The 25,086-nt window shown below is 55.0% G+C and overlaps 1 protein-coding gene across 1 annotated transcript in view; it reads right to left on the bottom strand.

The window, feature by feature from the left end:
• Ncor2 (nuclear receptor corepressor 2) overlaps nt 1-16,969 on the bottom strand; it is a 125,663-nt gene extending 108,694 nt beyond the window's left edge. Inside the window, exons 1-2 of the mRNA XM_051162146.1 lie at nt 16,146-16,969; nt 1,363-1,573 (exon numbers count right to left, since the gene is read on the bottom strand). Coding sequence (XP_051018103.1) covers nt 1,363-1,467 — 105 coding nt within the window. The 5' untranslated portion in view covers nt 1,468-1,573; nt 16,146-16,969. The remainder of the gene's footprint in view (nt 1-1,362; nt 1,574-16,145) is intronic.
• Between the last annotated feature and the right edge of the window lie 8,117 nt (nt 16,970-25,086).

The raw sequence follows: 25,086 nt of genomic DNA, 5'->3' as shown, positions 1-25,086 counted from the left end.
CACAAATGGGGCAAAGAGCAGGAAGGCAGGTAGGAGGGAGGGGGCTGCAGCAGCCAGAGGACTCCCTGAGGCGGGGCCCACACACAGAGAGAGGATGAGCAATCCGAATGGAGGAGGACACAGAGGAAGCCACAGGCATCTGCCTGGGGAACCGGGACGGAGGTGGGGTAGGGAAGGGGAAGCAAGGTTCATCCAGGAAATGGCTTTAACAGTACCAAGCTATAGTGGCAACAAACAGCCACATGCAGACATGCACAGCATCTTTGTGGGTGCTCTCATTGCCGCCACCACCCCTGACTCTACAGGTGACAGAACTGAGAGGCCGGCCTTGCTGCTGGTGCTGGCTCTGACCCAGGACCTTAAACAGCAGATAGTCACTGAGTGGTGGCATAAAGGCTGGGGGATAGGGAGTGTAGGACACAAACACTGCTGTGGCTGCGCCCGGGTCACGGTTAGGGTTCGTCTCCTCCCCCCAGGCCTCAGCTTCTTTACCCAAGGACCCGCCACCCTGAGGACGCTGAGTACCACACAGGAAACATCATTCACTGCAGCTGGCCCTGCACCTAAGTCCTCAGTTCTAGGGGAGCCACTGTACATGGGACCTTGAGGCCAGGCCCTGGGGCTCATGGGCAAGTATACCTGACTCACAAGCCAAGACACATCCCACACAAATACAGCTCTGTCATGGAAATGGACCACACCATGCAGGATAGACAGACATGAGCCTACACACACACACATGCACACACACGTGCACGCGCAAACACACACACACAGGGACTCCCAGCCAGCTGTGACTGCCACGTCTCCCATCATATCCACATCTAGAGACACAGTATACAACAGGCACACAATAAAGGCCCAGCCTCTGGCTTGCTCTACAATAAGAAGTGAGCAGGAAACAGGACCTTGGCAGGGGCAGACACTGCTCTGGGCCTCAGAGTCTTACAGCCAAACAGACACCAAGACCATGAGAGCTAAGAAGAAGTGGGCTGTGACCTGTCTCCCTCCCCAAAACCACCCCAGTCCCAAACAGAGCAGAGATGAGTCTGGCTGTGAAAGAAGTGTACACTGTAGGTGCTCCACTGTACATGCCAACCCTGCTGACTATTAAGCCACAGGCAGAGTGTCCACTCAGCCTAGGCCCAGCTCCACCTCCCCACACTGAACTAAGGACTTGCTATGTAGCCCAGCCTAGTCTCAAAACCACAATCCTCCTGCCTCCTCCTCCACAATGCTGAGATTTCAGGCCTGCGTCACCACACCTGGCTGCCACCAGTGTCCCCACCGCAACCAGAACAAGATGGCTTCAGAAGGTGCACTAGAGTAGCAGAGGTGGCACTGGGCAGACATGCCCCTTACCGTGTGGGGCCGGGCTATCTGCACCGGGTAGGAGATGCCATGGGGTGGGTAGCGGGGCTCAGCAGCCCGCCACGTCTGTGCCACAGGCTGCGTGGATCCTGACATGGTGGTACAGTCCAGGTGGGCTTTGGAGCCCAATACACTTTTGACCAGGGGTAGGACTAAGGGCTGGTCTCAGTCATCTGCTGGCAGGCGACCTCGTCACAGGTGCCTGTGGAGAAAAGAGAGAAAACAAACTGAGCCGGAAGCAGCTAGTCCATAGCCACAGCGGCCTAGTCCTTCCTCCTGGCTGAGCCTCCTCCCACTGACAGCCCAAAGCCACAACACCTTGTCTACCCTCCACAAGCCATCTCTCTACTAGCCGGGACCTGGGCAGGCAGGCCTAGGAGCCTCCGAGTGGACACCATATCCACAGCCGTGCAATTGCTCCCGCACCCACCGAGGTCAGCCAGCTCACTCCACGGCTGGGACTTTCCAGATCTCCAGAGCAAAGTTCTTCAAAAGCCCCTGGCAGCTCTAGCTCACAGCTGCTGGGCCTGTCCCCAGGTTGTGCGCTAGCGGAGCAGGGCACAGCAGTGACCCACTATAGGTCACAGGGGTGACCTAGGCTGAGCAAGGCTGCCTGGCTGCTCTGTTGTTTTGATGTGGGAAGGATAAACAGGAGGTTGCCCTGGTGCCACCAGGAGTCAGGGAACTGGATGCTGAGGGCCACACTAGGGACAATCAGGACCAGACACAAGCTTTCTGAACAGGAGGACACCAAACTGAGCCAGGGTGGATAAAGGCCACCTTCTAGGCAGGAGCCTCCATGGCTAATACAGAAAGTGCTATGATAACAGCCCAGTGGGCCCAAGAAGAGGAACCTAGAGGCAACAGGAGCCAGGGGGCCCCCAGTGGGAAAGCTGAGACCTTGCTATCTCTGCAGGCCCTTCACATAAAACCCTATTCCCCTTCACACTGCACCCAGAGCTGAGGCTGACGCTGTTCCCAAGCTGTCAGGGATGAGGAGGAGACTGACCAGACCCCCAGCTCCCTATAATTTCATCCTGACCTTTCCTCTCAGGCTAACTGGTAACAACTGTCCTCTAAGCAGTAGATGGCCTACGTCAGCCAGTGACAGGTCTTATGGAGAGAACTGAAGCAAGGAAGAAGATCAGAGATCCAAAATAAGCCACGAGGCCCTGCCACCACCCACCCCTTAGCCAATCTGTAGGTCCTGACTATACACCACTCACTCCCTACCCAACCCACCAGTGTGCACTTGACATTCCAACCCAGGCCCCAAGAAGGGTCATGTGACCCAGGCATGGCCAATCAGCAATTGGACTGTCGGGAGGGGCAGGCAGTGACTGCCTGAGGGGTGAGCAGGTAACAAGCTGAGAACCCAGCAGACAGCTGTCCCTGAGTGCCCTGGACAGGCGTGGCTTTGCTCTTGACTCTGTTACTTGCTACCAAGAACTCTGGCTCACACCGACTTCCTGCCACCAAAATGAGTCACGTGGCACACACGAACACAAAAGTGCATGGAGGCCAACATGGCAGCTATCCTGTGCCTGCGGCAAGCTGCTGCCTTGGGAGGAGCAGGGATAAACACATCTACACCACACCTCTTGCCTGGCTTCAGAGACAACAGCACCACAGATGCGACCCCACCCCCAAAGTTGACTGTCCCGTGTCACATGGTCTGCACTGTGCACACCATGCAAGGTGTGCACTATTTGATTTGGGGATACACAGGAAAGCTGGGAGGTGGAAATGTAGGGCCTCTCCAGGTGGACTTCTGGGGAACCTCACACCTCTGCCTGGCCTGGCTGGCATCCACCCAAGATCACAGGCCATCCCCTGGAAGCACAGGAGCTGCATCGTCCATATTACCCACCCCTCACCAACTTCTTTCCAGTGTCCTAAAATGTGCAGGGTGGCCCCAAAGCCGGAGACTCTATGACCCCAACCTCCGTCAGCTCATCCAATACACTTTTCACCTCTTCAACCCTCAGCCTTATTTGGAGCCAGCTTGAAAAACAAACACAAACTAGGGAAACAATTTGGCAGGTCCTCAAAACTTGAATACAGGATTACCGGGGATCCACAATCCCACTCCTAGGAGGCCACCAAAAAATTCAAAGAGTGGACAGGTGTGTGTGTGTGTGTGTGTGTGTGTGTGTGTGTGTGTGTGTGTGTGTGTGTTGTGTTCAGAACAGCCCCATTCTCAATAGTCACAAGGCAGGAACACTCACCAGCATGGCCTGCCCATTCAATGAGTGCTATTTGAAAAATAAAAGGGGGGGGGAGCGTGGGCTGAGGGGATACTGACTGATATAGACCACACCAGATGACTTAAAGGATGTCACACTGGGGAGCCAGACACTTAAGACTATACAGTGTATGACCAACTCATACAAATGTCCACAAGGGGCACAGCACAGGTCAGAATGGAAAAGAGTTGGATACCCGGGTCCCAGAGGGAGGCACAACAGTCTTGGAAGCGGCAGTGAGAGCAAGGAGGCAGAGAGCATTGCCACAGCAGGAGCCCAGAGGTGAGCCTAGATGTGTTGGGTCTGAGAACCACCACTGAATCAGATGGGAGGAGGTCACTCCAGGCCCCATAGACCATGGTGGATTCAAACAGGCTCTGTTCCAGGAATGATGGGGAGCTCCAGAAAGTGGTTGAGGGCCATACAGCGTCAGTGTTTTGCCATGGGTACCACAGCTGGTGAACCACTATAAACGCCCAAACTAGAGACAGACTGTGGGATGGGGTGATAGCAACTGGGAAGGGAAGTAAGCAGATGGCAGAGCATCGGGTGGGAGGCAGACAGAAGCCTTACAAGCTTGCAGCGGTGGGGGGACATCGTCATATACCTCACATTGGAGTGGCTGCAGCCCAGGGACAGCAGGGTCCTGGCTGCACAGCTTGCCAAGAGAAACCTGTCTAGGTAGCGCCAAAGCAAGGCAAGCCTGGAAGGCAGCAGGCTCTCAGGAAGGCAATTTCGACAAGGCAGCCTCTGTGGAACAGTGTCATCCTACATTGCAGGGTGAACCTGGGACATACGCTGCTACAGTCACAGCCTCTGGCAGGGACATCCTCCACGGCCATTTCTGTGCATCAAACACCTTAGACATGCGTGCCCACATCCCTTGCCCCACTCCTTCTCCTCACAGCCCTGGCATAGCTGGTGTTCAGCAAAGGACTGTGCCCAGCAGATGTGGGCCAGCCCCAGTGATGGACAGGCACATCTGTGTCCTTGCCCACTAGCAGCAACCTCCTTCTGGGACTGCAAGCAAATATGTGGCATTTGGGGACACAGCCAGTGGCCTGGCTCAGACACAGGAGGTAGAATAATAGGACACAGCTGGAGAGCATGGAGAGGCTGGGGTGACAGCCCTGAGACATGCTGTGTGCAGCACTAGCCTGCAGGTTCCCAGAAAACACAGCATGGGAACAGGGTGGCAGGGGCTTCCCAGAGGACAGGGGACGTGTGTGTGGCAGGCAGAGGCCAGAGTTCACATCCACCATGGGGCCCAGAGTCCCTGTGGAGGCGTCAGAACCCAGACTACCACGTTCCCTGGACAGGGGACCCCAGGAGGGCAGGGTATAGACCAGTTCCCACAAACACCAAGAGCCTTGTGAACAGGAACTGGCCTCCCATTCCACCTGACAGATCTGCCTCCCTGCTCCTGTGTTTCTGGGGAGCCAGAGGCAACCAGACACACCATATTGCCACAGGACAAGTCTGCCCTCCAGTGATGTCTTCTCTGGGGCTTTCTGAGGTTCCTGGCTGAACCTAGGCACTGGGTGCCCCACATCATCTCCCCACCACACAGGGATCCTCTGCCCCAGCCCCAGTGCCCTGGGATCCAGCACATGGACAAAGAAATGGAGACTGAAGGCCAAGTCACAGTCTCTTGGTCACTGAGTAGAAATGATGCAAGTGCCACCCAATCCTGGAGAAGTCCCCTTTCAACAGGGTCACATACACTACCGTCCCAAATGGCTGGAACAAGGCCAGAGTCTAACTCCACCCCTTACGCTGCTGTGCAACCTTGGGCTGGGTACAAACTTCTCTGTGCTTTAGGTGGGAGGTTTCACGGACAAGTTATGCATGAAAAGGTACAAGCCAGTCTTTACCTTTCAAAAGGCACTGTTTCAGGGGAAAGGCTCAAACCCCTCCAGCTCCCACATGGCCCTCGAAGGCTCCCCTGTAGCAGTGAGTCCCCATCATGGGCCCTGTTCATGGTGTATGATGTGACTGGAGGCTGTGTGCCTGTCACCAAAATCACATGAACCATTCAACAGATGGGGAAACCAGACCACAGAGAGAAGCTGTCCTCTGCCCAGGATCATACAACATCTATGGGCCTTGACCACCTAGGCACTGAAGAACTGTGACAAAGTGTGGGCCACAGGTTCTGGTCCCAGCTTAGCCACACTGGTATGCCCTAGGCTGCATCCAGCCACCGGCTCTTGCCAAGATAGACAGAGCCACTTCTTCCTCATGGCTTTCCTTGCACTTAGTTTTTAGTGTGTGTGTGTGTGTGTGTGTGTGTGTGTGTGTGTGTGTGTGTGTGTGTGTGTACACACGTACGCATGCGCGTGTGCAGATGTCAAAGGTCAAAAGTTTGGGTGTCACCACTCAGGGGCCAACCACCTTATCTTTTGAGACAGATCTCTCACTGGGACCTGGAGTTCCCTGAGGTACTAAGCAGCCTGTCTCTGCCTCCCCAGAGCTGGGATTACCAGCACATGCCTGGCTCTTCTCTGTGGAGTCTAGGAATGGAACGTGGGTTCGTACGCTTGCCTGGCAAGCACTCTACTGACTAAAGCATCTCCCCAGCCGGTGATCTTTGGCCACGCAGTTCTCTGGCCCGACACCAGGTTCTGCCCAATCCGCACCAGCTCCTTGTCCTCTTGCCCCAAGCACCCTGCGCAGCCTTGGGCTTCCACAAAGCCCTGTCCATCTCGCCATCTCCACAAACACTCTGCTCACAGAGAGGAGGGATCAAGAAACAGGCTAGGGTAGAGATGGGAAAGCGGTGACACTAGCTGGGCGGCCCTGAAGCACTCTGCTTACTCCAGGTCCTGGTACAACTGACTGGCAGAGAAGCAGGTCACCAGGCAAAGCCACTAGGGAAGGACAGCAGGGACTGCCTGAGATTCAGGTCCTTACAGGCTGGGCAGCCAGGCCTGGGTCCTTCTTCTCCCTCTGCACAAGAGACTCAGAGCCCAGGAGACAGAGAAGACAGAGAAACAAAGAGCTTCAGCTACAGCAGGAAAGCTGGGAGGTGAGGGGTGTGAGGGAGGTGGTCTCAGGGCGGACCGTCACAAGGTGAGGGTTCTAAACATCAGGTGCACACTAAGAAATCGGTCAACCTTCCCAGCATGCAATTCAAAACACTGACATATCAGTGTGCGCAGACATGCATGCATGCACGCTCATGCCTTGATGAGATTCCTATAGGCCCCAGAGACTACACACCCAGCACAAAGAGCGTTAAGGTCCCCTCTCCAACCCACCTCACCCCACAAAACCTGAGGCTGGCCGGGCCTGTCCAGCAGTGCCTCGCCATTTGCTGGGCTGCAACCCACCAGTTCACCACACAGGGGGCCTGAAGGACATCAGAAGGGCCTAGGCTGGGAGGAGCCTGTCAGGACGGCTGGTTTTCATGAAAGTCATGAGACCCCACAACCCAGACAGGACCAGAGCCTCATTTGTCCACCTGACCACACATTTGGCTACCCGGCTAGAACTGGGGTACCTCAGGAGGAATCCGGGAGAGATCACTCACGGCCTGAAGGGAATAGCCACATGTAGATGAGGACCTGTGTTTCCACAGCCAAAAGTAGCTGGTCACTAGCTGCCCAGCTGGAGGACCCCTGCAGTGCAGTTCTCTGGCCCAGCTTGCACAGGGCTGGCCATAGCACCACCTACCCAAGCCTCCCTGCCAGCCAGGAGAGAGAGACCTGTGGCCACCTGGACACGCAACCAGGAGGACAGACGGAACACAGACATACAGTCACCAGTGATGGCCCAGCCACTCATCGATGACCAATGAGAGACCTGAGGTTAGGCAGCCAATGAAGACCTGAAGGCCCTGTGGCTAGGAGCCAAAGGCAGTACCCAGATAACCTAGGCCCCAGAAGCAGGTCCGGGTGGGTCCTAGCCCAGAGGGGATCCCAGAGTGGACAGGACCAGATCACCAAGGATCCAGGGGGAAAGGTCTAAACAGGAGACAAAAGAGAAGCCACCAAGCCACTGCATCACGCAAGCCAGGCAAGATTATGAACAGCACAGACCCAAGGGCTGGGCTGGAACGCAGTAAGTGGCTGAGAGGGCACACAGAGCCCAAATATTCCAGGCAAAGCTGAAAAGCTAGCTCCACTTGGGGACATCTCCCAACATGGTCTCTGAACAAAGGTGACCCAGTAAACCGGCCTGCTGCCCAAATACAAAGGTGGCCCAGGGGCCCAAGACAGACTTGCTTGTGCCTTCAGATAGCCAGTTCTGGAAACCTCTAACAGCACCCCGCTTAACAGCAATGCTAGGCTGAGAGCCTATTGAGCCATCCAGGAGCCTCCTTTACCCCAATGAGACACACTAGCTGGTCAATGTCAGGCCAGTCAGGGGTCTACACTGGTTCTTTCTACACCCCAGGAGCAGCCAGAGGTGGGTCCAGCCTCCTCTGAGCACGCTATCCCCAGTGCTCTTGGCAGCCTGGCCATAGCACCCTACAGTTAGCCCCAGCCCAAGAAGCAGGCCTCGAACTCATTGACCTTCAACTTCTGATCCTCTGGCCTCCAGCCTCCCAAATGCTGGGATCACAGGTGAATGTCAGTCACATCATCAGGCACCTGAGATGACTCTGCTGACATATCGGGAGCAGACAGCTCTCCTGCCCAAGGCTGGTAAGTGCAGAGAGAACACCGCGCGCCTGGATCCAACTGTGTCTGAAGCTCTCTGTTTTGTACTAAGCACGGGAAGGAATGGAACCAGGGTCCTCCCACTGTCGCGGGGAGAACCGGGTGAGTTGTACCCTGAGACCCAACTTCTAAGGCCCAGCGGCCCAGATCTCCAGCCTTCAGGTCCCTCTTCCACGCAGAGTGGAGCGAGGAGGAAGCGAGCAGTCAAATGAGCAAGTGTCTGGGGCAGGGGCGCAGCCGACCTCTCTTCCAGGAGCCAAAGCAGGCGGGCCCGACTCCTCTCCTTGCTACTGGGGGCTCCAACAGGGGCACAGGCCTCGCAGACAGTGCTGGCTCCTCACAGTTCTTGAAGCTCTGGGTCAGTCCCTGGCGGCAGACACACTCCAGGGCCTGGCAGTAACTGAAGCCTCCATGTGGGTTCTGCAGGAACCTGGTGGTGGCCTTTCTGCAAATGAGGGCCTGACCGTGGCCCTCAGCCCAGAGCTGAGAAACAGGCCAAGAGGACCCTGGAGGGTGGGCCATACACCTGCCCTCACCACACCCCACCTCTACCACAATGGGAGCTCCGTTTCCTACAAGATAAAAAGGGGCCAGCCAGGCACAGTGGTGCACATCTTTAATCCCAGGACTAGGAGGCAGAGGCTGGTGAGTATCTGTGAGTTCAAGGCCAGCATGGTTTACATAGCAAGTTCCAGGCGCCCCCCCCCAGGGCCTCTAGTGGGATGGGCAAGACAGCCTACAGGGTGTCCTCTTCCCTAAGCCTCTCTGCTTTTGTTCTCCATCTGTGTACCTGGGACAGCTCCATGTCTTACAGTGGAGGAAGAGACCCTTCCCACAAGATAAAACTTCTTCCATCACAGGGCCTGAGTGGTCACCATGGTGACAGACCAATGTGAACAGCTTCTGCCACCTCGGTGGCCAGCCCTGTGTCTGCCTCTCAAGCTCTCCTGGCGCCCTATACAGTCATCTCACAGTCTGGCCCAAGATCCCAGCTGCCCACTCTGTACAGGTGCAGAGAAAGGTATCAAGGGTCTGAGGAATGTGTCCAAGGTCACACAGCAGGCAGGTAGCCAGCCCAGGTGAGCCTACTCCAAGAAAGGGGTTCCAGGCCACGACCGTCCTAAACTGCTGTCAAACCACAAGTAAGGTACTTCAAAAAAAAAAAACCACAGAATTGGATTCTCCCACAGCTATGGAGGCCTGGCCAGCTGTTCCCGGGGTTCTAGGGCAGGTTGGAAGCCTCCTCCACCCACAGGTAGTCCAAGTGGGGCCATGTTGCCCAGTACTGCCTCCATCCTGAGATTCTCCCTTGATTATAATGGAGTGTTCAGGGAACGGGGCCACCCCAGAAACCCAGGGGGATCCTTTCTGCAGTAACCCTACAAAGACCTGATTTCCAAATGCTGCCATGGGATCTGAGGTACCCAGACCTTTGTTCACTCCACTGAGTTAGGCCTGTCTCCTCTGAGGCTCCCTCAGGCCCACAACTAGGCCCTCTAGGGTCATCATGGAGCTGGGGAGGGCAGAGCATGCAGCCACATGCAGGGACACCTAGGGGCACGGTCCTGGCCTAGAGGCCCCTCTGGTTGGCAGGAAGCCAGGGTCTCACGCCCAAGGCTTTTGGGAGAGGCCAGCTCAATGACTCATCCAGCTCACAGGCCAAGAGGCTGGGGGGCGGGGGGTGGCTTAGGGAGAGGAGAAAAATGCAAAGCCAAGGGCCCAGCTGGGACCTATGTGTTGCTGTGTAGATGGGATAATATCACACACATACACACACACACAAAAGGGGAGGGGAGGGGGCGAACAAGAGCACAGGGTGGGGGTGGGAGGGGACATTAACCCTGACCTTGAAGAGTTCAGGGTAGTACGGTCATGGTAACCGCACGTCAGCCTTTCCTAGCCTGCTGGCCCCCACACTGCCCATCAGCCAGGTCCCTGGCTGAAAGGGCCTACCATGACATCACAGGCGGGGGAACTGTACTGGGAGCCAGGAGGAGGCTGGACCAGGGGACAAAGGGCGCATTGTCAAACACAACTGGAGGCAAGGGGCGGATCTTCTGCGTGCCTGGCTCAGAGTAGCTGCAGAACCCACCCCCAGTCTTCCAGAGGGCGGGCAGCCTGGGCAGTGTCTGCACCAAGGAGAAAGCTCTGCCTGGGAAGCGGGCCTCCCAGAGGAACTCAGGACCTACCCTAAGCCAAGGATAAGAACACAGCCTGCTGGGGAGGAAGCAGGGTAATCCGCTAAGCACTAAGAATCACCCTCAAGGCAGACAGACACAAATTCCATTCAGCCCTTCATGCTGTGTGCCTGCTGTGTGTCCCTCACATCAGGGAGCTGCTGACCCTCTCTGAGACTTACAGGGCAGGGTGATTCTGAGCTTAGCTGAGGTCTGCAAATGCTCCAAGTTTCTCAAGGTAAAGCTGGCTGTCAGCACCCACACCTCAGGCAAAGAGCCCTATTTCCTTGATCCCGACCCCACCTCCATGACTTCTCCCAGGAGCTAGGCTCCCAGCAAACACAAAAGTATGCTCCAGTCTCCCAGGGTGCCACAGGTACATCGGGCCCAGCTACTCAGTCTCAACATAGAGGATCTTGTCTCTAGACAAGAGGCATACACAAGCCGTGCGTGGTGGCGCACGCCTTTAATCCCAGCACTCGGGAGGCAGAGGCAGGCGGATCGCTGTGAGTTCAAAGCCAGCCTGGTCTACAAAGTGAGTCCAGGACAGCCAAGGCTACACAGAGAAACCCTGTCTCAAAAAACAAAAAAAAAAAAAAAAAAAAAAGAGGCATGCACAAACACACACAACATACATACATACATACACACATATATAACACACATATACACACCCATAGTCATACTACACATACACACACACACACACACACACACACACACACACACACACACACACACACACACACACACCACGCCACTCCAAGCTGACCCTCCAGGGCTGGGGTAACAGCCCTGGACACCAAGTCAGGCAATTCCGAAGGAGCCATCTGAGGATGTTACAGGCACAGCTGAGGAAATTGTTGTCAGGGCACAAACATCCGTGACCCCCAAGCTCCTACACTGACACCCAGAAGCCAAGTGATGGCATCAGATGACGAAGAATTTGAGAGGTGATGAGGTCATGGGAAGGACCAATGTCCCTGCAACAGAAGCCGCCCATGGGCAGCTGCCTGAACCCCTCCGCCAAGTGAGCTGCAGCTGGAACAGAACAGCCCTGCCTAGGTGGCACCTGACCTGAGCCCCACCACTTAGCACTTTGGTGGTGGACTAACCGCTTCCAGAACTGAGAAGAGCGAGAAGAGTTCAGAAGGCCCAGCCCATGTACACAGAGCTCAGAGGGACTCAGGGAGCTAGGCAGAACAGATACCAGGACGTCCCAGGTGGGGACAAACGCACAGGACCAGGAAAGCGCAGAGTGGCATGGGCATCTCAGCCCCCCAAGGGGCCACAGGAGGGGGGCGGGGCAGAGCATCTCAGACAAGGCAGGTGCCACAAGTTCAAATGGACCACAGCTGAGGTCTCCAAGGGACAGCAGGCCACAAGGCTAAGGAGGCTAGAGTGCTCTCCATCCACCCCTACCCACACCACACCGCCCCACCTCTCCAGGCTCTGCCCAAGGAGGTAAAGACCCTACGCTATGACTTCTGTCTGCCCCAGAATAAGCCTGCACCACTCCACAGGATGGCTGCCAGCGTTCTGACTGTGAAGCGTCTCCTGTGTCTGAACACTTGGTCCCCAGGCACTTGCGCTTTAAGAGCATGGCGCATGGCTAGAGGAAGTAGGTCACTGGGGGTGGGCTCTGAGGTTTTCCAGGTAGGCACTACTTCCTGTCTGCTCTCAGTTTTCTAAAGGTGGATGGGATGTGACAGGCGGCCGTCTCAGCTTCCCCACCATCAGACACTGAAACCACTAAACTGTGAGCCAAGACAACCCTCATTTGGTCCCATTTACAGAAGCAATAAAGAAGATGGTGGGAGTCTCCCAGGGCTCAGCCCTGCAGGGTGCTGGGGAGCCTATACAAGTCTTAGGTTCATTTTATCAACCTGACACTAGCCCAGGTCACCTGGGAAGAAAGAACCTCAACTGAGAAAATGTCCCCATCAAACTAGCCTGTAGACAAGTCTGTGGGCATTTTCTTGATCACTGACAGCTGTTAGAGGGCAGTACCAACCCTGGGCAGGTCATCCTGAGTTGTAAAGGAAAGCAGACTGAGCATCAAGTCATCTAGAGCAAGGCAGTAAACAGTGTTCCTTCATGACCTCTGCTTCAGTTCCTGCTTTTAGGTTCCTGCCTCCTTCTTGGACTGTAACATGGGGCTATGAGAGCCAAATTGGTTGTAGTGATTTACAATAGCACTAGAAACCCAGCGAAGACAGAACCTCCTGGGTATTGAGAGCTCAAGCTCAGTAGTGTGCCTGTTTCAGAGGCGGCCTTGTGTACGCTCTGCCCAAGCCCCAGAGGAGTTTCCACCTAGAACCAGCAGCTCCTGAGAGACACCACTAATACCTATGGCCAACCACGCCAATGACAGAGCAGATGAACCATGGAGACCATGACAGTGACAGAGCAGATGAACCACAGAGACCACGCCAATGACAGAGTAGACGGACCACGGAGACCACGCCAATGACAGCAGATGAACCACGGAGACCACGCCAATAAGAGTAGATGGACAACGGAGACCATGACAATGACAGAGCAGATAGGCCACAGAGACCATAGCAATGATAGAGTAGGTGAACCACAGAGACCATGCCAATGAGAGTAGATGGACCCCGGAGACATCAATGGCAGTAGATGAACCACGGAGACCATGCCAATGAGAGTAGATGGACCACGGAGACCACGCCAACAGAGTAGACGAACCACAGAGACCATGCCAATGACAAGGTAGATGGACCACAGAGACCACACCAATGACAGGGTAGATGGACCAGAGACTACGCCAACAGAGTAGGTGGACCACGGAGACCACGCCAACGACAGAGTAGATGGACCATGGAGACCATGCCAACAGAGTAGATGAACTACCGAGACCACACCAATGAGAGTAGATGGACTACAGAGATGATGCCAATGACAGAGTAAACTATGGAGACCATGCCAATGACAGAGTAGATGGACCACGGAGACCACGCCAACAACAGAGTAGTTGGACCACACCAAGGACAGAGCTGGCAAACCATGAAGACCATGCCAATGACAGAGCTGGTGGACCATGAAGACCACACCAACAACAGAGCAGGCAATGTATGATGGTCACACCAACAACAAAGCAGGTGAGCCCTGAAGATGACAGAACAAGCAAACCATGACAATCATACCAACAATGATGGGAGGTGAGCCACGTGACCATGCTGACCTCAAAGCGAGGCCATCACAGCGATCACACCGATGAACAGGTGGACCACACTATCTGATGACAACAAGATAGAGTGTGAAAAACACTCAGCTTATGGACAGCAAGATGACTGGGTAGGTAAGGGTCTCCACAACCCAGCTTGACAACCTGCATTCTATCCCCAGGACAGCAATGGTGGAAGTAGCAAACCAACGACCCACCCCATGATGTAATAAAATTTTATTGTTGGTTTTGTTTTTTGAGACAGTTTCTCCGTATAATGTAATAGCCCTGGCTGTCCTGGAACTCACTCTATAAACCAGGCTGGCCTCAAACTCAGAGATCCGCCTGCCTCTGCCATCCCAATCCTGGGATTAAAGGCATCTGCCACCATGCATGGCTAAGTACAATAAAAGCTTTTTAACAAGCGCTCGGTTCAGATGACTCCTAACCTAATGGTCACACAAGCCCCTCCAAGTGCTAACCGCTCATCCCATCCTACAAACGAGGAGACCAAAGCTCTGAGGGCTAAGTTAAATCACCCAGCCTGCATGGCAGATCAAGGAACAAGCTTAGGCTGCCCGGTCCTGGGAGCCATGTCCCTCTCTTCACATTACACTGCAAAATCGAGAGAAACCTGCAAGCTGCTCTTAGAGATGTCACTGCAAGTGCCACAGTCTCACTGTCCTCCACAGAGATGCCCCAATGGCATGTGCTTGAACCACCCACCAGAGCTCAACTTAATCAACGTCAGAGCCATGTCTGCATATAAGTGTGCATGCATAAGTGTGTGTGTGTGTGTGTGTGTGTGTAAGCCTGAATGCATACAAGCACTCTCACACTGCTGGTTCAGTGACCACCAACTGGCACAGCTCCTCCACCCAATAGCCAGCCTCGCTCTGGGCTTCTGTGCAGGCTTCTCAGAAGCAAGGGCATTATCACTACTCCCCCAAGAGAGGCAGTCGCCACTCAGCCAGCACCCTCCAAGAAGACAGGCCTCAGAACAGCAGGGGCCCTTCCTGAGGAACTGGAGAGGCCCAGGCCAACTGATAGTGGGCATCTGGCATGGTGGCCTAGACAAGAGAGGAACCCCCCAGCTGACTGCTGCTAGCCAGACAAGGGAGGTCCTGAGCCAGCAGCAGCAGCATCCAGTGTCATTTACAAACACAGAGCATTGCCACCCTCAGCAGGAACTTCGGTCCACCCACCCTGGCCCAACCCCAAGGCCACTCTGGGCAGTGTCAAGGACTCTGGTTCTGGGGGAAATGGGACAACAGGCTTGCAGGGGAGGTCAGGTTGAGGCCTGTCCCATCCCAGGGCTCAAGTCCCTGCAGAATGAGAGGGGCGTGGGGAGATGCTGCTGAGTCCTGAACACCACCCAGCACCATACCCCCTTGGGGCTCCCATAGCTCCCTCAAGGCACACCTGAAGGCCAGGGAGTTCCAGGGCTTGACCAAGGCCATATATCCTCCAAGACTCAGGCTATACCTTAAACCTCAGTCTGACCCCCACAACTTCATTAACACTGTCACTCCAAGATGGCACCTTTCCCACCCTTGGTTCAGGTGAGGCCACTGTTGTCACCATCATCGCCCCCCCGCCCCAGGCAACCACAACCCTAGTCAGTACTACAAACTCACCCTGTGCCAGAAAACCATGTCACCAGGTCCTTTAAACCACATGCCTTGATTGAATGACAACCAGAGTCTGGGGCATATGAACCATGCCTTCTGGAGTCCCCACACCAGGCTGAGCTTGGGGGTCCCTGGGAGCTGCAGCCCAGCTGTCCCCAGCAGGCCTAGCACCGGGCCTGGAGGAGTCCCTCCCCCGCCCTGGGCTTGCTGTCGCAGGCTGCTATGAGCTCGGGAAGCCTTTCCAACTTTCCAGTGTTTACCCCTCTCTCGCTGCCAAGGCCCTGGGCAAGCCTGGGCCGGTGGCCCTCATTTCAAACCAGACAGGGCACTGAGCCAAGCTCCACTTCAGTGGGGAGGCAGGCTGGGCCCACGACGCCTGCACCTGGCTCCCCCAAGCCCAAGCTCCCAGGTCCCCAGACCCTGATCCCATGCAGCCCACAGTCAGCAAGAAAGCCTCTGTCCCACATCCCAAGCTTACACTGTTCTACTATCCCACCACCTCGCACTGGGTGGGCGTGCTCAAGGCAGGCTCCGGAAGGGGGCACAGTGTCTATACCACACATCTCCTCCCAGGGCCACTTATGGATTATCAACGCTTTCTCCCGATAAGATAAACTAATGTCCCATGCACAGGACCCTGAGATCCATGCCCACCCTGCCTGGGGCCTCCCCATGCACCCAGCTGGCTGACAGGGGCCCACAGAAACCAGGGCCACTGTATCTCAAGCAAGGCTGGGGTACCTTTCAAGCAACTCCAGTGGTCCCCGGGCACTGCCCCTTGTCCACATCTTGCAAATCACAGCCCCTCTAATCTGGTACCATCCCCGCATCTGGGGATGCCGGCACCCGAGCCAGGCAACTTCTCTTACCAGTGCATGGCCAGCAACAGCTTGAGTGGGCTTCACACAACTTGCAGGAACTCTCCCACGCGGCAAGCGAGGGCCGGCAGCATGCCAGTCCAGGTCAGCATGCCCTGTCCCCGAGGCCCGACCCACAGGCATCTAGGGGCCAGCCCTTGGCCAGCAACAGGGCCATCCTCCTTCCAGACCAAGCGGGCAAGGGGCGGCCCCACATGGCGGCCGCACCCCTTCCCGCGAGACTTGGGCTCCCACCGCAGCTGGGGAGGCCCTGGTAGGGACCAGCAGCCTGCCAGGCCCCTAGACTTCTGTCCTAATGCTCCCCAAAATCAGGGCACCGGAGATGTGTCGGAGATACCCTGCAGGGTGGTGTGACCCACTGTGGGCCACCACCAAGACGCAGGCCCAGCTCTGCGTCCGCCACCCAGGCCTATAAACACGGAATTACATAAGTCCACTCTTGTTCCAGAGCCAAAAGTACGGAGCTGCTAGCAGCCTTGGCAGTCGGGACTAATTCCTCATCGCCATGGTAACCCTGGCGGGCTTCCAGCCACTGGGGCTCAACACTGCGAGGCCTTTTTATAGCTTTTGAGAAGCCCTCTCCCTCCTTACTGCTGGCAGGGGGACCAGCGCCAGCCACGTCCCCTCCTTTAACCATTTCCTCCCAGCCAGCCCTGACCGTCCTCTGGTCCTACAGGGCCAGATGGCCAGAGGAAAATGCTCCCGGTTCTTCCCGTCCTTCCCATCTCAACTAAAGGAAACAGGGCCTGGGGCTCAGGGACCGGGTCATCTTGGTGACAGACCCAGAAAAAGACAGAGCCAAGCACACACAGAGGCCAGAAGAGATGGCCGGATGCTTGGGCAGGCGTCAGCACTGGCTGTGACTTGCTGGGTGACTCATCTCAAGCCCGACCTCCTCTGGGTGCAGGCTGTGCATCTTCTCATGGCAGGCTGGCTCTGCAGCTGTGGGGCTCCGGGCAGCAGCTCTGAGGTGTTGGGAGAGCGGTTCTCAACCTTCCTAATGCTGAGATCCCTCAATACAGTTCCTCAACCATAAAATGATCTTCCCCGCTACTTCCTAACTAATTTTGCTGCTATCATGAACTGTAATATAAATACCTATTTTCTGGTAGTCTTAGGTGACCCCATGAAAGGGCCAGTTGCCCTGCACCAGTCAAGAACCACTGCTGTCAGGGAAAGCCTCAGGGTGGGTCTCAAATGGCCTGCACTTCCTTCTCCTGGTCCCAGCAGCACCCAGGAGTCAGGCCAACGGTATGTTCCCAAAAGGGACTCTGCATGATGCAAGGTTCCCCCCAGCAGGAAGCCCAGGTCATGCAGACAGCCTCTAGCTAGGCCACATGTTGGGGCCACACCAGAAATGAGGAGGAGGGAAGTAGGTGAGGAAGGGACAAGGCCTCCAGCAGGTGCTTCACTTGGAGCCACACTCACGCCATCACCCATCTCAGGACGCCCAGCAATGCTGTGTACAGCACAACCACAATGATGCCAAGCAGAGTACCCGGGGCACAGCCATCCCTAGAGCATAACAGAAAGGGGACCCACTTTCCACTGTGAGCCCAGGGGGACAGCTATGTCTGTCCCTCAAGAAGGACTTTCAGAGGCTTCTGTAGACCCGCCCCTCCCCCTCGTACTGGCAAAGGTGGGATGCCCACCCTGCAGCCATCTTTTATAGGTAGGGGAAACTGAGGCATTAATTAACTAGTGGGGTAACTAAAGGTCATCTTTTCAGCCAAGACGTAAGCCACTGTCCTCCTCCCCTGGCTCTCACTCTTCACCAGGAAACTGAAACCCAGAACCAGGCCATAACCACACCATCCAAACGCCACCAGGAAGCTGTGTAGGCCAGCAGCTGGGACAGGGGTGTCACCCATTTTCTGCCCTGCATCTGTACCAGGAGAACCTTGCCTTCCACAAGGTTACTCTGAAACCTACATGCACAGTTCTCAAACCCCACTGGGTCAGATCACAGTCATTCAGCCATGTCCCTTTCTGAGGTCATGTCCGCTGCTCTGTCTTCTCATAAGACATCAGGCAGCTCAGTGTTTATTAAGTGACTTAATGATGCCAATGTATCACCAAAAAGCAGAAGCAGCTACAGGCAGAGCCTTCCAGACAGCATTAATCGCCAAAACCAGGCTCAGGGGCACAGTGAAGCCGCGTGTGGTCTGCAGCGCAAAAGCACCGTCATCTTGGGCCGGCTGCACCACCAGCCAACATCTACAACATGCCATTCCCAGGAACCCGGCTTCTGAGTGCAGTTCCAGTGGTAGGAAAAGTTGGTGAAGGTGGTCTAGTCCAGGTTAGAGGCTGAGATCAAGTCAATAGGGACCAAAGAGGAGACTGGACGCAGAGCGACTGCCTGTGGCTTCTGACAGGGATAGCAGAGAGCAACAGTAGAGAGATCTGGACCTCAGAGGACCACAGCCAGCTCAACATAACAGCTTACTCTCTAAGCAAGCTGCTTCCTGGCCAGGCAGGAGGTGAGGGGAGAGGGTGAGACAAGGAACAAGAGAGCAAGAAACTGCCTGGGCCACCTCTTCCACCTCCTCTCTGCAAGCCTGGCTCCTACCCAGTGCACAGTGGCCATGCAAGCCTCAGTTTCCCCATCTGCAAAAACACTCTAAGACATTCTATGGCTACACTGCCACACAGTGAAGTATAGCCACACAGTGAAAAGAAATGCAGTATTCAGGGACCTCAGAGAAGAGCGCCCCAAAGCCACGCAAGAAACAAGACACATAACAAGGTCCCATCTGAGAGTCTATCCAGGGACAGGCTAGCCACACAGCCTGGGGCCTGAGACAACAGCAACCAGCCCTAAAGGGCACAGGGTGACAAACAGTTCGTAACTAGACAGAGGTAGCCAAGCACGATTCTGGGTGCTTAGAACTGACACACTGGTCACCCGCTGAAAATGTTTCATTTTCACTAGGTGTGGTGGTACATGCATGTAACCCTAGTTAAAGCACACCAGGGGGGGGGGGGGGGGGAGGTGGTAATGCTGAGGCAGGAGTATTCCACAGGTTTTGAAGCCAGCCTAGGATACAGTGAGTTGCGTTTAAGGGCAGCCTAGGATACAGAATCAGACTCTATCTCAAAGGGGGAAAAACTAAAGGTTAATCTCACCCGACATGTTGCCAACCACGATCTCAACACATGGGAAGGCTGAGGCAGGAGGAATGCTTTGAGTTCGGGCCAATTTGAGCTCTGTAGTTAAGTTTCAGGCCAATTTCAGATACACGGTAAAACCTGGTCTTAAAAAAAAACAAGTTGGGCTGGAGAGAAGGCTCAGAGGTTAAGAGCACTGATTGTTCTTCCAGAAATCCTGAGTTCAATTCCCAGCAACCACATGGTAGCTCACAACCATCTATAATGAGATCTGATGCCCTCTTCTGACCTGCAGGTGTACATGCAGGCAGAGCACTGTATACATAATAAATTAATTAAATAAATTAAAAATAACAAGAACAACAAAAGTTAATGTCATAAATCTCCTAAATGAAAACCAAGTAATAGAGTTGTGAACAGTGACGCACCAAAGCAAGACATGCCCCTCCCCAAGACTCCTGGGCCTCAGGCCTGGGGCTGCCAGATAGTCAAGAGATGTGTTGAGCCCCTACCGTGTACATGGAGCAGTGTGCATGCACATGGCGGCAGTCACAGACTCAAACACACGTGGGGTGAAAATAAAGCCCACAGGCACCCTCGCCCGTGTGGCTGCCGTGACAGGTGAGCAGCTACTGGGGGGTCCAGGACGAGAGCTAAAGGAGGCCAGAAATCCAAAGCTAAGGTGTGGAGGACCACGCTCCTTCCTAAGGTGTGTAAAGGGCCCTCACGGCCCTCAGTCCTGGTGTCCTTCAACTGTGGCAGCATCAGCCACCTCTACCTCCAGCTCACGGACTCTCCCAGGAATCTCAAGAGTATTCGCCACTGTGTCCTTGTCCATCTCAATACAGGGTGGTCCACCAGGACCTTCTAGCCAACGATCACATCCCATGACTCAACTGAGCAGCACAATCCAGGCTTTCAGTGGGCTGTGCAACGGCCTTCTCTCCCTACCCCACCCCCACCCCAGTGCTGGGCCCAAAGGAACCAGCAAGAACACCATGACCAAGCCAAATGTCAGCCACAGGGCTGCATTACTGACCACTGCCACTGACAAGACAGACCATGGAGCCCAAAGCCCTTCCAGAGAGGCACAAGGCAGCCAGCTCTCCCCTAAGAGGGAGGGGTCCCCTCGACCCTGCCCCCTGCTCCAGGCACAGGAGACTTCCCACAACACATTAGAGTAACCCTTCGGCCACTGGCCATAACACAGCAGGACCAAAGATGGGGTGCACTGCTTTATGCCCAAGGGGACACCCCCTCCAGCAGAGCTACCAGCCACCTACGCCTCCCCGAGCAGCAGCCACAGCTAGAGCCAGGAAAGGCAGTAGCCACTGCCCAGGGTCCTGAAAACCTACACCCAGGCAGCAGTGATGGAAAGATGAGGCACCCAACAGTCCCAACAAGGACTTGACCAGGCCAGGACATCACATCCCCAAAATGCCAGGCACTGGATCGCAGGCTACACAGGCTCAATGACACCTCATAACATTCCTGACAGCACAACTATCCCCATGTCACAGATAGAGAAACTGAGCAAAAGACAGCTCTGCCCCTGGAGCAAAAATGGAACGTTCAGTCACTAGCCACCCGACCACTGTCCTTTGGTATGCCCCAAGCCCACTGTGCCTGAAGGATCATTCTGAGAAGAAGGACTGCAGCCTTGGGCCCTGGCCTTCTCAAACAGCATGTGCAGAGGTGTCAGACATGACTTCCCAGACTTGGAACTTTCTGGAAGGTTCCATGAAACATTTGCCCAGATCACAGGGGGCGGGAATACTTTGAGATAAAAGTCACAGGCTATTAAAAAAAGAAATGGTACCGGGCAGTGGTGGCACATGCCCTTAATCCCAGCATTCAGGAGGCAGAAGCAGGTAGAGCTCTGTGAGTTCAAAGCCAACCTGGTCTACGAAGTGAGTTCCAAGACAGCCAGGGCTACACAGAGAAACTGTCTTGAAAACACCAAAACCTAAACAAAACAAAAATGGTGACAGCTAGTTGACAACTAGGAAGGCTCTGGCCCTGACTTAAGATGTGTCACACAAACTCTGCTGTCCAGCTTCCTTTCCGCGGCCCAATCTCCATCCTGGGCTCACTCCCTTCCTTCCTGAGTCTGGCTCTTCAGTCATCTCTCCCCACAGAGGAAGAAAGATGAGGAGAAAACAGGCCAGATCCCAGGTTCTGGATGCCTCTCCTTCCTGAGGAGGCAGGGGCAGGCTGGTGGTAGGACCAAGTACCACAGAAGGAAACAGCACAGAGACAGTGGCAGCGCCCAAGGTGCTGTGTGTAATCCTAGGCCCAGCTGTGCCTGGACACGTCCTCTCCTGAACGTTCCACTCTGATCACCCATCAGTTAGTTCCCTCTGGGATCTAACATGACCTCAGCGCATCCGCCCCTGACCTCAGGAACCCTAACCAACTGCCCCTAACCACTTGGATTCACGCCTCACCTCACACCTTCAGGCCCTCACCAGCCTTGACCGCACTTCCTTGGGAATCTGATACTCCCTTGGAGCACTCACAGTGCCTGCTTGCCCAGCACTCTGCTCTTACAAGTGTCCAGATCAGCCCACATGTACAAATGCAAACGAATTCCTAAAGGAAGGGAAAAGCAAGTGACAAACCCAGAGGTTGGCTCCGCGTGTCAAAGGCAGCCCAACCCCACACGGCTGAGTGGTCTTCGACCCACCCTGGTCGTGGCCATGTCATTCCCTGTCAGAGTCTTGTCCTTGTATCGTGGGCATGGGCCCCACCCCCTACCCCAGGCTCTGCTCCTACACGAGAAGCTGGAGATAATCAGAATCCCAGAGCCTGGTGGCCCCACCACCCGCCAGCCGCCAGCCATGGGTGGCTGGTCCTCCTCCCCCGCCAGCCAGGAGTGGCTGGTCCTCCTCCCCCGGCCGCCATGGGTGGCTGGCCCTGCTCCCCCAGCCTCCATCTCTGTGGAACAGACCCCGTGATGAATATCAGAGGGAGGACACACAACGCCGGCTTTGTCCTTAGGGGGATGCAAGGTCGTCCATAGCTCGGAATAACTTCACTGCGGATCAAGGCCATCATGCGGGATGACAGGGTTGTTCCTGCTCCCATTCAGTGCAGGGAAAGTACCCAAAATGCCCCCATAGAGGACAGCTTGGAGACAGGAAGGACCCAGGCCCGAGAGCTGTGTGACTCTGGTCAGCTGAGGTGCTAAACCTCTCTGTGCCTTTGTCTCCTTGTGCATAAGAGGGGAGGATGATAGCACTCGAGAGGGTTTGGAGGTTAAATAAACCATCATTAAGTGCACTGTGGGTGCTATTATAAACCCTGTCATTGTCACCGCTCACAGTGACTTCAGAACTGGAGTCAGCTTACAAAGCCTACCAAGGGATAAAGCCAAAACTGACCCTGGCTGACCCGGGGAACACAACCATGTGGGGACCCTACCCATCGGCCCGCCAGGCCCACAAAGGCCCCAAAACAGAACCTCTTCTGCCGACAGCTGGGGCCAACGACCACTGTTAGATAAGGGAGACACATGTCGGAGCCGAAGATTAAAAACAAGTACAATTATCGGGCAGGCATCCATCCGTAATTACGACTCTGATGTAATTAGGCACCCCACTAACTTCATTACTTATTTATTTACGGGATTGCTTATTTGATTTACGGGCCTTCTTCCCCTGAAAAGTCGTCTTAGCTGACACCCCCTCAGGCAAGGAAGGGGGGGGTTGCAAAGAGCAGGAGTCCCTCCCGTGCCACCACCTCCATTCCTGGGCTTCTGAGGGTCAGGCCTCTGCCTCGTCCCACCACAGTTCCCCGGAACTCTGTAATTTTGCTCAAGACAGCAGGCTAGATCAGGGCAGACCCTTGGCAGACCATAGCTTGACATTCCCTTCGTAGTACTGGATGCCAAAGGACAGGGCTTAACCCGGAGGCCCGGGCTCTCCTCCACACCCTTGGCACTGAAGCAAAGGAAACCCCGGGAGGGAAAGCTGAGTTCTGGCCCTGCCTGGCCATCAGTTCTTGGCACGACCCTCTAGCTCAGCAAACGCATCCACGTAGCACGCGGAGCCAGAACTTCCTGACACAGAGGAGAAAGTGCGCAAGCTGCAGTTCTGAATCCTCCTAGGGGGAAATCGCCCGGCCTCTGCGTGCCTCAGTTTCCTCCTCTGTGAAACAGGAAAGTTCAGAACAGCCACTGCTTGGTAACCCTGAAAAGTCCAGATGCCACTATTCGACAACTGTGTGCCCTGGCCCACACAGTTAAGACGAGAAACAGGAAGTCATTCCCTGGGACTTCAAAGAAATGGCAGAGTCAGTACCGGCAGGTGTGTGATGGCCTCACCCATCCAAGAGTCCCACCACCCACCAGGTGGCCAGACACAGAATCAAAACACAGCCAATGTTGAAATGTGACCGAAAATGTGACAGAACTCACTCGGGCGGCCAATGGAGCAGACAGAATCAAGTGCAGGCGAGGAAGCGGGGCAACTGTAATCCCCACACTCTGCTGGTGGGAACGCAAAGTGAGACAGCACCTCAGCCAACAGCCCTGTGGCTTCTCCACACTTGCCATGCACCTAGCAACCCACTCCTAGAAGTGTTTCCAGGAGACTCAAGCAGGAATGGTCCAGGGGAGCTTCCTTAGAGCCACAGCTAGGGAGGAACAGATTGGCAAGCTGTCAAACACCGCAGCAAGAAAAAGTGAGCCGGTGCTATGAGAAACAAGAGAAAATTCAGAACCACCATGAGGAGAGAAAGAAGCCAGGCAGATTCTGTGTGCGACAGACAGACAGACACACGCACGCACGCACACACACTTGCACGAACGCACACAGATGTGCACACACCCATAATAATCCCCACTTAATTTCCCGACTTCACACGAGGACTCTGGGTTCTCCTGACATAAGAGCTTGGGAAGCACTGGTCTGACTCAAAGTCACATTTGTCCTTTTCTTGCTAAGTCATTTGTACCAAATCGCTTTAGTTTCTGTTCCTCAGTTTCTCCATCTATAAAAATGAGGTTATAAAAACCAGGAAATGGAGCTGGTGAAGTGTCTCAGAGGGCCAAGGAGCTTGTGGCCAAGCCTGACCATTTTGAGTTTGAACCTGGGACCCACATGTATAGAAAAAGAAAACTGACTCCTACAAGCTGTCCTCTGACCTTTTGAAAGGCTATGTTGTGTGTGTGCACATACACACACGTGCACGCGCGCGCACCCACACACATACATGCACACCCACAAATTAAATGCCAAAGTATTTTTAAGGCTCAAAATGAACCAAGGCACTGGCTGTAGGTCCTAGTATACAGTAGGAGCCTCATTACTGCAGCTGCAAAATGCCTGATGGGCAAAGCCCAGTGTGTGGGGGACATGCTGGGACTCTTTAACCCTGGGAGAGGCAACAGGCAGGACTCAAGCTCAGTGGTTGCCTCCAGGTCCCCCAGGATCAGGCCAGGGATCTGACTGAAGACGCTGTCTAGGGCAAGACACGGGTCTGATTCCATGAGAGCCCTCTCCTCTCAGGAGACAAGAAGCACAGAGGCCTGTTAGGAAGACTCCTCACTCACCCTGAGGGTCATTTCAGGCCAGCACCAGGCCTGGAACAGGACGTGTGAGGGAGGTGGCCAACTGGGGTGCCCACTGCCACAGCCACACTCATTGGAGCATAACAAGGTCAGGCAAGAGTCGTCCTGATATCAGGAGAGGACAGACAGAGGCAGGACAGAGGGAGAAGCTGCAGGGATAGGGCAATTCTGCCACCTCCCAGGGGCCTACTGCTGGCCCCTGCGACCCAGTGAGCAAAGGGAGGGCGTGCACAGAACAAGCAGGAGGGGGGT

Source organism: Acomys russatus, chromosome 19 (genome assembly GCF_903995435.1).
Source record: "Acomys russatus chromosome 19, mAcoRus1.1, whole genome shotgun sequence".
NCBI classification, from domain to species: Eukaryota; Metazoa; Chordata; class Mammalia; order Rodentia; family Muridae; genus Acomys; species Acomys russatus.
This window is presented reverse-complemented; position numbering and strand designations above follow the sequence as displayed.